Here is a 12,652-nt window from a genome sequence, read left to right on the forward strand (position 1 = left end):
CACACACACACACTCCCCCCCCCCCATCAGGTGCGATGGTCCCGCCCGGTACCTGCTCCGCCGTCAGGGCTTTGCCGGCGGATGGAGCTGTCGGTGCGGTCTTGCTCTTCCCACTGTCCGCCATCTTCCCGCCCGTTCCGCGCATGGTCCGTTCCTCCCAACTTCCGGGGTCACGACCTCCACCGGACGGGAAAAGGGGCCTTTGGGCGCCATCTTTGTTTGGGGCACGTCCCCCTAGCGACGCTCCGGGGCCGCCCCCTTCGCGAGGGGCCCTTCCGGCTCGCTGGACCTTGCTCCGGCCTCTGCCCCCCCCGCCGGCTTCCGGCGCCATCGGTCCGGGGGAACCAGGAGCTGCCTCGCCCACCCCGCCGGCGGCGGCCCGGGGCCTGAGGAGCCGAGTCGGCCCGTCCCCGCGGCCTGCTCCATGTAACGGCCCCGCTCGCGGTGGGGGCGGGGCGGAGCTGGGGCTGGCTTGGGGGGGAGGTACCTGCTCCAGGGCTCTGGCTCTGGCTCGCCCCGGGCGCTGGCTGGGGGGTGGGGACCTGACCGGGGCGGGAAGGTACCTGCTCCAGGGCTCTGGCTCTGGCTCGCCCCGGGCGCTGGCGCCTGGCAGTCAGCGCAGGCTGGGGACGGCCCGTGGGGGGCGCTGGCCTGGGAAGGCGGAGCGGAGGGTGCGGGGTACGAGGCGATGGGGCTGGGCTGGCCCAGGAGCCCCTGGTAGCGGAGCGGCCTCTGCCCCCGCTGGTGTTGTCCGTCCGGTGCTGCCCGTTTCAGAGCTTGAGCCGTTTCCTGGGCAGTCAGATCTGAGCTCGCCGTTGTATTTCTGTCCATCCAGAGACTCAGATTTCGGTGCAGCAAAATATCGGTCCTGGGCCTGGGTTTTGCCATTAAAAACTCCGCTCCGGTCGAGGCCGGCAGCCCCTGGGCTCCCCGCAGAGCGAGTGTCAATCCCCAGAGCCCCACAAGGCAGAGTTGAAAGGGGAAGGGACTTGGCGTCAAACTGTTTACAGCTCAGATTTGTGTTGACTTCAACAGCAAAGGCACATCTTGGCTAATTGAAGCCTTTATTAACGATACAACACCCCTGCCCTTTGATTAGGTTGTTCGAGTTTTCTGTTCTCCGTAGAGTCTTATGCCGTCCTGCTCGTCGCCGGCGTAGGAGCGCCTTCCCGTCATGCATTAAGCAATTGCCTGGCATCTGGCACGTGCGGTTTGTTCTCTCACCCTCTCCCTTGGAGAATAAGTGTGTGCAGTGGATGGTTTTGCTTTGATAAGGTTTGTTCTTATGGTTGGAGGCAGGTTGTTGGGGGTGTTTTCACATGCACGTTGCTCTGTGTTTGTGTTGGAGAAGACGAGCTCAAAGTTCGCTGAGCAAATATCACGGTGCCCTCCCATAGCTCCTTCAACCAACCCCGGGGAGGCCAGACTTGACCGTCCTGCTGTTGCTGAGAGAAACCACTGAGCAGCAAGAAACTGGTTTCTTGTCTCTGGCTGCCTGAGCCGCCTTCTTGGGACCAAGTTTCTAGGATGGTCAGTCCAGGAAGCCTCTCAGGTCAGATGTTCAGAGAAAGTGGCTGCAAAAGGGACATGAATCTGGATGAAGAAATATTGGTGTTTGTTGGCACAGGTATTTTGGAAAGCTTCTCAAGGACTGTGCCAAGCTGTGATGCTGAGTGCCGGGCTGGTGTGTAGTGGTAGGGTTGTTCATGAACATAGAATCATAGACTATCAGGGTTGGAAGGGACCTCAGGAGGTCATCTAGTCCAACCCCCTGCTCAAAGCAGGACCAATCCCCAACTACATCAAGCATTGGGCTGGCCAGGCTGGTGTGTTGTGGTAGGGTTGTTCACTTGTGCTGGGCTGGCCAGGTTGGTTTGTGGTGGTAGGGTTGTTTCTGAGCACCACGCTTGTTTGTTGTGGTAGGGTTGTTCCTCAGCACTGGGATGGTTTGTTGTGGTAGGGTTGTTCATGAGCGCTGGGCTGGCTGTGCTCGTATGTTGTGGTAGGATTGTTCCTGAGCTCTGTGCTGGTGTGTTGTGGTAGGGTTCTTTGTCAGCACTGGGCTATTCCTATTTCCCATTATTATTATTATTATTATTATTTTCTGCTGAAAAGGGAGACACTGATCTTCTTTTAAATTCCCCCCCCCACCTCCACCCATCACCCCGGGCCGCCATCAGCAGGCAGCATCAGGCCTCCGAGGAGTGGGGTTGGTCTGGGCCTCTCGCTGCAGCGGTTGAACAGAATCGTTAACCCCCCTTTCCCTGCGCATCCCCCAGGCTGAGAGCAGTGATCCAGACCCACCTGTGCCCGCTGCACCGGGCCTTTCGCCAGGCTCCCGGGAGGCAGCTGCGAAGGATCCCATCCTGCACAGCCAGCCGCAGGTACGATGGGCAGGGTTGTGGGGAGTTGGGCACCTGGGGAGGGTTGGAGGAAGCTGATGCCTGATTCTCTAAGGCCGATGCATAGGCGTCCTGTCCAAGGCCGTCTCTGGAAGGACCCTTTACAACACGGCATCCCTACCGGGACCATAGAAAGCTGGGCTGGAGCCCAGAAGCTGCAGCCGTCTGCCTCTCCTCGATCAGTCTGTTCCACTCTCCTCTTGTTCCTGGCCCCCAGCCCTGCCCTGCTGTCCTGTGCCCCTTGGCAGCCTGGCATCATGGCTGCCATTGCGCTGAAGCCCCTCATCGCCGTGTGCCAGCTCACCTCCACGCCCGACAAGGAGCAGAACTTCGCCAGCTGCTCACAGCTCATCCAGGAGGCAGCGCACCGTGGCGCCTGCATCGTCTTCCTCCCCGAGGCCTTCGACTTCATCGGCAGCGACATGCAAGAGACCTTGAGCCTGGCCGAGAGCCTGGAGGGGGCCCAGATTCAGCGCTATGCCGGCCTGGCCAGGTACGGTTCTGTACGACGGAAGAGCAGCACAGGTGGCGTTGCGAGATCTCTGCCAGGGCAGGATTGGGCCCACTTGCTTAGCCCGGCCTTGTTCAAATGGCCTGCGTGATGGGGCTCCTGCCCCATCCCTGGGGAGCTGCCCCTCGGCTGTACTCTGCTTTCCAGCCAAACGGTGATCCCGCGCTTCGTTTCGCCCTGTTCTCACCATTCCACCCCCGTGTACCGCCCTGTCTATCCCTTGTCTGGCTGGAGCTTGCTCCCCTCGCTTTGAATCTTTCCCCATTGTTCCTGAACTCCCTTCTCTCTGTCATAATCGCTCTGGAAGCAAGGGACTCGGTGTGGGACCCGGGTGATGGGAGGGAGCAGGAATGAACTACCCTAGGTAGTGCCAGATCTCTGAAGGGTCAGACCCTCAAGGGGGAGAGGTTGGAAGTGACCAGAACCCCGTTTGGAAGGGCCCTGGCGGGGCTGATGGGGCTTGTGGTCCCTTCCCAGGCCGGGTGGGCAGGGGATGGCAGGAGAGGCAGCAAAGCGAAGCTGGTTAGGGTTCACCGCAGGCCTCCCAGCCTCGACAGCATCTCTCTAAATGGCAGCGTGGACCACAGCCGCTCTCGTTGGACAGGCTGTGGTGCCCGTCTGCTCTGGCTGCTGGTTCGGGCATTGTCCCCATCCCGTCTGCTGGGCGGGGTTCAGTCCTGTTCCTATTGGACAGACGTGGCTGGCAGTAGCCGGCAGACGGGCCAAGCGCTGAGTGAGCTATGGAACCAGCGCTATCCGCTGATGGGGCCTTGGTAGGGCGGGCGCGTGCAAGCAGGGAAGTGTGCGAGGGAAGCTTGCCCTGGGCTGCAGCCGCTCTGGGGGTTGAGTATCAAAGGGGTAGCCGTGTTAGTCTGGATCTGTAAAAGCAGCAAAGAGTCCTGTGGCACCTTATAGACTAACAGACGTATTGGAGCATGAGCTTTCGTGGGTGAATACCCTCTTCTGGGGGTTGAGGCTGTCAGGCTCCAGAGCCATTGCTCGGGCATGTGGGGGGCAGTGAGGGCCCAGGGAGGGCTCCAAGCTCCTGTGTAACGCGGGTGCATCTCTGCCTGGCAGGGAGTGTGGAGTGTGGCTGTCTCTGGGTGGCTTCCACGAGAGAGGCGAGGACTGGGCCAGCACCCGGAGGATTTATAACTCTCACCTGCTCCTGGACCCCACAGGTGAGAGCGTCGGGTGCCGCGCCGGCCCCTCCCTGCAGGGAAATCTCCTGGCACTGCCCTGGCTCTGAGCCCCTGCCATTGTGGGATAACTGATGGATGTGAAGAGGTCACTGCTCTCTGCCTGTTGTCACTGTGCCTGGTATGGGCACAGCTGAGAGGGCCAATCTCAGGTCAGACTGTCAAAAACTAGGTGGATGCTCCCACACTCGGGGTATAGTCTAGAATTAGATTTAACCAGAGCTGTAACAAATGTGTGTTCCTGCATCGCCATAGGTTTCAGAGGGGTAGACGTGTTAGTCTGTATCAGCAAAAAAACTGAGGAGTCCTTGTGGCACCTTAGAGACTAACAAATGTATTTTGGGCATAAGCTTTCGTGGGCTAAAACCCACTTCATCGGATGCATGCAGTTCTCTATGTATAAATATCTTCCTACTGTATTTTCCACTGCATGCATCCGATGAAGTGGGTTTTAGCTAGGGTGACCAGACGTCCCAATTTTATCGGGACTGTCCCGATATTTCCTTGTTTGTCCCGCGTCCCGACCAATGTTAGGTCGGGACACTGGACAAACAAGCAAATACTCCGGAGCCCGGAAGTGCTCGCGCCCCCCCACCCCCGCCCTGCTCTAACTCCGCCCCCTCCTTCCCCCATTGGCTCCCTCCCCGAATCCCCGCCTCTTCCCCAGGCTCGCCATTCCTCCTCCCTCCAGCACTTGTGGAGGGAGGCCCGGGAGACGCAGGGGAAGCGCGGGGCCGGGGTGAGTGAGAGTCCGGCCTGGCCCCGAGTGCAGGTAGGACTCAGTCGGGCGGTAGGGAGAGTAGGGGGCGGCCCGCGGGGCCAGGTGGCGGCTGTTCTCCCCCCCCGGGCAGCAGGACTCGGGAGCAGCCGCTGCTGCAGCTCCCACTGCCGCGGGGGGAGGAAGCGGCCGATGGCCAAGCTCGGCGGCTGCGGCTCTGGTGCCCGGGCCCGAAACCCCCGAGCCCGGGCCTGTTGCGGGGACCCAGCAGCGCACACGCTGCGCCCAGCCCCTGGCCAGTCGCATCTGGGCTGCTGCCCAGCTGGTGCAATCCCGGGGCGGAGGCATCGGCCAGCCCAGCCCCGTTCGTTCCCCTGCAGGACCCGAGCGGGACGGGGGGGCTGGGGCCTGCTGCCCCCACTCTGGGGCCGCCGCGGGATAGCACCAGCTGGGCAGCAGCCCAGACGCGACTGGCCAGGGGCTGGGCGCAGCGTGCGCGCTGCTGGGTCCCCGCAGCAGGCCCGGGTTCGAGGGCGCCAGAGCCGCAGCCGCCGAGCTTGGCCATCAGCCGCTTCCTCCCCCTGCGGCAGTGGGAGCTGCAGCAGCGGCTGCTCCCGAGTCCCGCTGCCCGGGGGGGGGGAGAACAGCCACCGCGTGGCCCCGTGGGCCACCCCCCTACTCTTCCTACCGCCCGACTGAGCCTATGCCTGCACTCGGGGCCAGGCCAGACTCTCACTCACCCCGGCCCCGCGCTTCCCCTGCATCTCCCGGGCCTCCCTCCAGCGCTTGTGGAGGAAGGGGGGGGGGTTTGCCCTGCCCCCTCCCGCCACGCCTCCCCCTCCCGCCCCCCCCACGTCCCATTATTTGACTTGGGTGATCTGTCACCCTAGTTTTAGCCCACAAAAGCTTATGCCTAAATTAAATTTGTTAGTCTCTAAGGTGCCACAAGGACTCCTTGTTTTTTTTGGATCGCCATACTAGCTTAACCCGGAGCCGCAGACAGTCCCCTTAGACATTCCAGCCTATATCACCACCCAGGCAGACTAGACTTCTGTGAGGAAAGGTTATTAAAACAGATCAGTGGATGCTCAGGACCTTAAACCGAAGACAACACTGCAGCCAGTCCTTTAGTAAACTAACGAAAGATTTATGAACTAAGAAAAAGGAATGAGAGTTACTAAAAGGCCAAAGCAAATAAAAGTTGGATCAAACTATGTTATCCAAAATGATAGCAGGATGTTAAATCTGCTAGTTGTCTATACGTCTCCCTGGGTTGGCCAAATAGTTTTGGGGACCTCAGTCCATTTATTTGAAATTTCCCCTGTTAGAATTCACCAGGCCTGAGATGAGGTAGGAAAGAGGTGGTGAGGGGCCTTTGGTCTCCTCTTTATATCTTGGGCCTTTTTGCAGGAAAAATCCTGGCTGTGTCATGGGTCAGACAGTTCCACGGCGTACGTTCTTTGCCATCGGTCCTGGATGTGAACTACAAATTTTGCTGGCACCTCCTGTGCACGTGCAGTCTGAGGGATCTTTGGGGCAACATGCAGAGGCCCCTAGTTACAGTTCTTTTGTTATACCTGAAGAGCCAGCCTGTGGGCATTTCTCAGATATACAACATGTTTGAGTTACAAACATATACCAGAATTTCATAACTCCACACACAGTGTCAATACACACATTATAACAGGATACTAATACTCAGCGGCTTACAACTTTTCCAATGATCCCTCACAATACATACTTTGAAAAAGATTTATCACACTTTTGTAAAAGTGGTGACCATATTAGTATAGACCGTCACCTTCCCCTTTAGACAGCATCACACACGTGCTGGCAGCTCGGGGCCAGGGCATGAACCAGATCCCCAATTCATCCAAGCTGGGAAGAAGGAGGCAGTGTGGGAGTCAGGACTCCTGGGTTTTATCCCCAGCTCTGTCCTTTGCTGGGGACGTCCCTTCCCCTTGCCTCCAATGGGAACAATGCTGCTGACCCACCTCCTAGAGGCTGTGGGGAGGAGTCAGTGGTGGGGTTGCAAAGCACTTGGAGATCTCATCTGGCCAGCGCCGCAGAGCACGGGGTGTTGGCCCTTTCCCCTGACCCCCCTTCTCCTAGAGGCGGGGGAATGCCCATGCTGCCTGCAGTCTCCTCTCCCCCTCGTTCCCAGGGCACGTCGTGGCCACGTACAGGAAGACCCACCTCTGTGACGTGGAGCTGGAAGGGCGAGTGTCTATGAAGGAGAGCAAGTTCACCAACCCCGGGCCTGAGATTGTGCCGCCCGTCAGCACCCCTGCTGGGAAGGTAGGAGCCCGGGTGTGGTAGGGAGGGGGCACTGGGCAGGGTGAGCCAAGATCTGAGACTCTCAGGCCAAGCCCCGTGCTGTCGGTCTGGAGCGACGGCGCCGACAGCGGAGGTGACTCTGGACTTAGCTGAGAGCAGAGCAGGGCTCTTGCAGCCACTGAGCCTGAGCCCTTATGGCTGCCGAGACAGAGCCCTCAGCATCTCCCGTTCCTCTGGGCAGCTCAGGCTGGGCTGGGCTGGAGACAGGTTTCCCCTCTGGTGAGGATTTCTGAGAATTCAGAAATGTTTCTGTTGGGAGTTGAGGCCTGGCTGGCTCATTGCTCAGGGCCCCTGGCCACTGCCTGCCCCAGGTAGGATTGTTTCATGGAAAATGAGAGTTCGGGGGGGGGGGGGGGGGGGGTGCTCTTGCAAACGGGGGCTGGGGGAGCCCTAGGCCCAACCAGGAGCCCCAGTAACCTGTGCTGACTTCCTTGATTCCCTGCCACAGCTGGGGGGAGGGAAGGCGTCTCACTGGGCTGAATATTTGGCTGGCGTCACCATATTTGGTACAGGTAACCGCTTCCAGATGCAGTGGTGGTATCAGGACCAGTTCCCTGATTTCACTAACGCATGACAGACCACGGGGGCAGCATGCCCAACCCCTCCCCCAACAGTGACCATGACGCACCCTGGTGTGCAGTGAGGCTTTATGCCTGGCCCCCAGTAACCCCTGGAGCATGAGGACCGATGGCCCACGTCATTCTGATTCCTGCTAGTATCAGTGTAGGTGCCATCCTGGCTCCCATCCCCTGACTGATCCCTGCCAATGTCTGCTGCAGTGAAATCCTGCAGCAGTGAGTTCCGTGGGTCATTCTTGCAGCTTTCCATGGGTGGCCTGTACAATGCATCTAGCACCCGTGGGTGTTTGAGCACAGGGTAAATGGGAGCCCAGTTGGCCTTCTCTCCAGTGAAATAGCCCTAGTCACTCTCTCCTCCCATGGTTCCCTGCCCTCCCTGTGCCAGGCCTTCCTTGCAATGAGGTGGCCCAGGCTGAACATGCTGATTGACCTCTGGGTTTCCATTGAAGCAGGCACAATCAGGCCCTTGGATCCGCCCCACTTTGTTGGCAGCTGTTGTGCAGACAGGGCCGGAGCTGCCCTGGGGGCGAGTTCTGGAGCCTAGGGCAGCTGCGGCCCTTGCTTGGTTGAGGCCCATCACTAGCAGCACCCATGGGGATCTCTGTGTCATTCGCCGGCTCAGAGAACCCCTCTTCCTCCTCCAGGTCGGCCTTGCCATCTGCTATGACCTGCGTTTCCCAGAAATCTCTCTGGCGCTAACCCAGGAGGGGGCAGAGATTCTCACCTACCCATCAGCCTTCACGGTGACCACAGGCTCCGCCCACTGGGAGGTGAGTCCAGCCGTGATGGGCAATGCAGAGCCTGTGTATATAAGACCACGGCGCACTCTAGTGGGCGTGCAGACATGTGCGCACATAGCCATTAGAACAGCTCCTGACATTAGAAGTGTCAGGCAACACGTCCAGCTGAGACTGAGCTGAGACCCGCTGGTGGGATGATATGGGGGAAGCCTGGGCTCAGAGCCTCCTGCCAATAGCCCAGAACTAGCCCAGGGGCTGGCCAGGGGGGTTGGCTGGGTTGGAGCTTGGCGGGGAGCGTCCGTGGTGAGCAGCCCTGCCCCTTTGTCCGCCCCGCTCAGGTGCTGCTGCGAGCCCGTGCCATCGAGACCCAGTGCTACGTGGTGGCAGCAGCTCAGACCGGGAAGAACCACGAGCGCCGCACCTCCTACGGCCACTCCATGGTGGTGGACCCCTGGGGCTGCGTGATCGCCCAGTGCCAGGAGGGGCCGGGCCTGTGCTACGCGGAGATCGACCTGGGCTACCTGCGCCGCATCCGCCGGGAGATGCCGGTCTGCACCCACCGGCGGGCCGATCTGTACGGCAGGGTCACTGTGCTGAAGAAACCCCCGCCTCCCTGAGGGGCTCCCCCCACCCTGGAAAATCCACCACTGCCAGCCAAGCCCTGCAACGCTCCGTGATCAGGGAGCAGAGACCCCTCCCGATATCACCTCCCCACCCCGCACAGACCCAGTGATCAGTCACTGATTCATTTAGCAATAGGATGACTGGCCGAGCTGGCCCGAGGGCTCTCTCAGTGTGTGCTGGGCAGAGGCGCCCTCTGGGGGACAGCATGGAACTGCAGCACAATTCCTGCTCCAGGCCCTAGCGAAAACAGAGCATTTCCCAGGGGTGAAGGGAGCAGCTCCCGCTGAGCCTCCGGCTTCTCCAGGCAGCCACTCCGGGGAAGGAGCATTCGCAGTGGGCTCCCGCGGCTGAGCAGGTACAGGGAGGAAGCAGAAGTGAGGCAGCTGCTGGTAACCCCGGCTCAGCGGAGAGGTTCCTGAGGCTGAGCTGTTGTCACAGATCAGTTCCCCTCTCAGCAAACACTCGAGTGTACCAGCTCCTGAGGGGTCCTGCCTGCTGCCCTTAGCACTACTTCCCTGCCCTAAAACTGGCCATGGGGCTCTTCCCACCCCCCTGCCTGGGGTGGGGTCTCCATTTCGCAGCAGGGGGAGAGGGGCGGATGCTCTCCACCCTGAGCAGTTCCCCTGTCATTTATAACTAGTTAGGAAGTTCTAAGAGTGCAAAGTCACTGCTACTTCTGAGCATATAGGGTGGGCCTGATTTCCCCCCCTTGGGCCTCAGCAAGGGATGGATTGGCCTGGGCTACTTCACCGTTAGAGTTCATGGGGTCCTGGAGCAGGGAACTGCACCCTGGTTATAGCCCCTACGATGCTGCTCTGAGACCTTGGACAGGTCCCTTCCTCAGTTTCCCCATTGTCCTATGACACTCACATGCTCCAAGATCTTTAGGTGAAAAGCTCCATGTTAGCATGAGACCCAGGCAGCTGGTGAAAGGACAAATGACACTTAGTAATTGAAGTAATGGGCAGCCTCGAGGGCTAAATGCTGGCCACAACCCTGGCATGAAGCAGGAGAACTGGATAATCTTCCCGCTATACCTCTCCCCCAGGCTCAGGGCCCCCTGCCTGCCATTATCTCCCCTCCCCATCCCAGTGCTTTGTGGTAGCTCTGCCTTGCATCTAAGCTACTGTCCCTCGTGTGTGTCACTTTCTCCTCCAATCCCACTGGCCCTATGGAGAGCAAGGCCCGAAGACCAACAGTTTAGCAGGAAACATGTTCCCTGCCCCAGTAAAGGGACTGTCTCTCAAGTGGTTAGAATAGGAATCCTGGTTTATATTCCCAGCTGGTAATGACTTTCCTGGCCTCTTTTATGTTACCTCCAGGGAGCCTGTCTGTTCAGGCAGGTGCACCCAGAGTGAGACCTTTGGGACAGTACTTTTGCAGTGGCCCTTGAGTTTGCATCTAGAAACCAGGGCCAAGGCTGGATTTCCTCCCAGGAAGAGCATGAGGGTTCAGTTAAGTCATAATAGAGAATTGTGAGTTGTATGGGGGGAGGGGGAGAAAGAGGGTCTAGGTCTATTGGCTGAGCCAGTGCAATTAATCAAGGCACCACTTACGTCATCTACAGGCTGATTTAAATCCAGTGGGGGCAGTTCATGCCTGGTGGACCTAGTGGTTCAGGCTGGCTGCAGACTCAGGTAGACAATGCTAGATGGTTCTGGCGCTGAATTCAGCAGTGAAGAGGGGCATTCTCTAGCTATGCAACCCACAGGGCCCCTTTTCCCCAGCACAGCGTCTTTAATTGAAGTGCAGCTATGACAATAAGGAGGATTGCACCTTTACCAAACCGAAGAGGGCAGCCAAGCACACCAGCTTAACGTCGCTCTGGGGCTTAGCTGAGCTAGGCCAGTTGGGATCTTAAAAAGAAGATGAACGTTACCCTGCCCAGGCAGATGTACTTCTGCAGGGCTCAAGGTCACCCCGGAAGGAAATGGAAAACCAGAGGCCAGATGAGACACTTCAAAACAAAACACCCCAAACAGCTGGAAGGGAACGTACGTGACCCAGCAGCCGAGCAGTAAGGAAGCCGACGAGATGCAGTAGATGTTTATTTCAAGAAAACTGAAAGCTACACGGGGATTATGACTGTTATATTGGAAGTTTAAAAAAATACAGAAGAGTCACAGAAATTACACAGTTTGTGCCAGAATTGTCCTTAAAGAGGGAGGTGTGTGTGGGGAGGGGAGGGGGTCTACACGCTCTCAACTGAGACAACCTGTGGATAGAAAATGCATCAACACACACACACCAAACAATCCCATTGAGGCATGAGGGTTGCAGCCCGCAGGGCTATCACATGCCATCTTCACTGGATGGGGACTTGGTAAGCACCACGCCCTTTCTTGTCCCTCTGCCCATGCCTGGGTAGGGCAGCAACAATTCATAACAAACATTCCTCCACCCCGTGTGCACTGATCTGGCTTCCAACAGTCTTTCAAGGCCCAGATCCTCAAGAGTACTGAGGTGCGTATCTCCCCTTGGGAGTTGGGCACCTACACACCTTTGAGCATCTGGGCCGATAGGGAAAACATCCTGCAGCTCAGCAGAGATTTGGGAGGGTGGGAAGAAGAAAATCAAATCCAGAAAAATTAACCCTCAGCCCCATTTGTTCTCCCTAAACTCAGTGTGGAATTCTGTGGAGCTGCTTCAGATTTGAGGCTCCTAAATCCTTGAGTGTCTACTTGAGTTACCAGGAAAAGAACTGGGGAGGAAGAGAATTTTCCAATTAAAATGCACTCGTTGCCCCTGGAAGATTGGTACTCAGCGTGCCCATTTCAATGACAAACCCACTCAGCCTCCAGGCGCCAGGCCCAATGGAGCCTGGACATCATGTTACGAAGTGGGCATGTAACTGGCTCTGTCTGTCCTGGCACCAAGTTCTGGGCTCGAGAGGAAGGAACAAGGCCAGAGGCCTGTTACCAAAAGGTAACAAAAGTCATCCCAAAATTTAAAATATGCAACTAAGCCGGCCACTGGCCCCAGCCTGCTCAGTGGCCTCCGGTGTCCTGCGTGCAAGGGGGGGGAAGGCGCTCAGACCACAGCCTCTAGCGTGTTCTTGCTTTATCCAGCTCAATCCCCATGCTGGGCGTGGGCTCTCAGCTGTGGGGATCATAAGGGAGGGGCAGGCAGAGGGCCAGTTCTGAGACTGTTTGTATTACAGCAGCCCCGAGGTGCCAGGCGCTTTGCAAACAAACAGCTTGCTGGCCCCAGGCTGTAACTAGACAGGACAGCACCTCCTACTCACAGCTCCTTCCTCCTGGGATGTCCAGTGCCAGCAACAGACAGACGACCCAGCGCCAAGGAGCTGACCGGGAGCAAACCGGCAATACCACCCTGATTGGATTTTTCCCCACCTCTAGGTTCCCAGCTGGAGCCTGTAGATCTGGGCACAGGGAACAAATTCATCTCACAAACCTTCCGTTATGGGGTAGGGTCAAACAGGAGCCCCCTTCTTCCCAGTTGGGAACAGGCCCCGTGCCAAAGCGTTACTCTGCAACCTGCCCCACTGCATCCCTCCCCGCTGCACAGCCCAGCCCACCCCTG

At 58.3% G+C, this 12,652-nt stretch overlaps 2 protein-coding genes across 2 annotated transcripts in view; one reads left to right on the forward strand and one right to left on the reverse strand.

Moving 5' to 3' along the window:
• Positions 1-370, reverse strand: part of PFDN2 (prefoldin subunit 2) — a 3,367-nt gene extending 2,997 nt beyond the window's left edge. Inside the window, exon 1 of the mRNA XM_029913491.1 lies at positions 53-370. Coding sequence (XP_029769351.1) covers positions 53-331 — 279 coding nt within the window. The 5' untranslated portion in view covers positions 332-370. The remainder of the gene's footprint in view (positions 1-52) is intronic.
• A 36-nt stretch (positions 371-406) lies between these two features.
• NIT1 (nitrilase 1) lies at positions 407-11,241 on the forward strand. Its single transcript, XM_026659769.1, has 7 exons — positions 407-426; positions 2,280-2,384; positions 2,620-2,895; positions 3,991-4,094; positions 6,995-7,128; positions 8,390-8,515; positions 8,824-11,241. Coding segments are annotated over exons 1-7 (1,026 nt in total). The 5' UTR covers positions 407-424; the 3' UTR covers positions 9,103-11,241.
• The last annotated feature ends 1,411 nt before the right edge of the window (positions 11,242-12,652 follow it).

This window comes from Terrapene carolina, unplaced genomic scaffold, assembly GCF_002925995.2.
Source record: "Terrapene carolina triunguis isolate 2854851 unplaced genomic scaffold, T_m_triunguis-2.0 Scaffold675, whole genome shotgun sequence".
NCBI classification, from domain to species: Eukaryota; Metazoa; Chordata; order Testudines; family Emydidae; genus Terrapene; species Terrapene triunguis.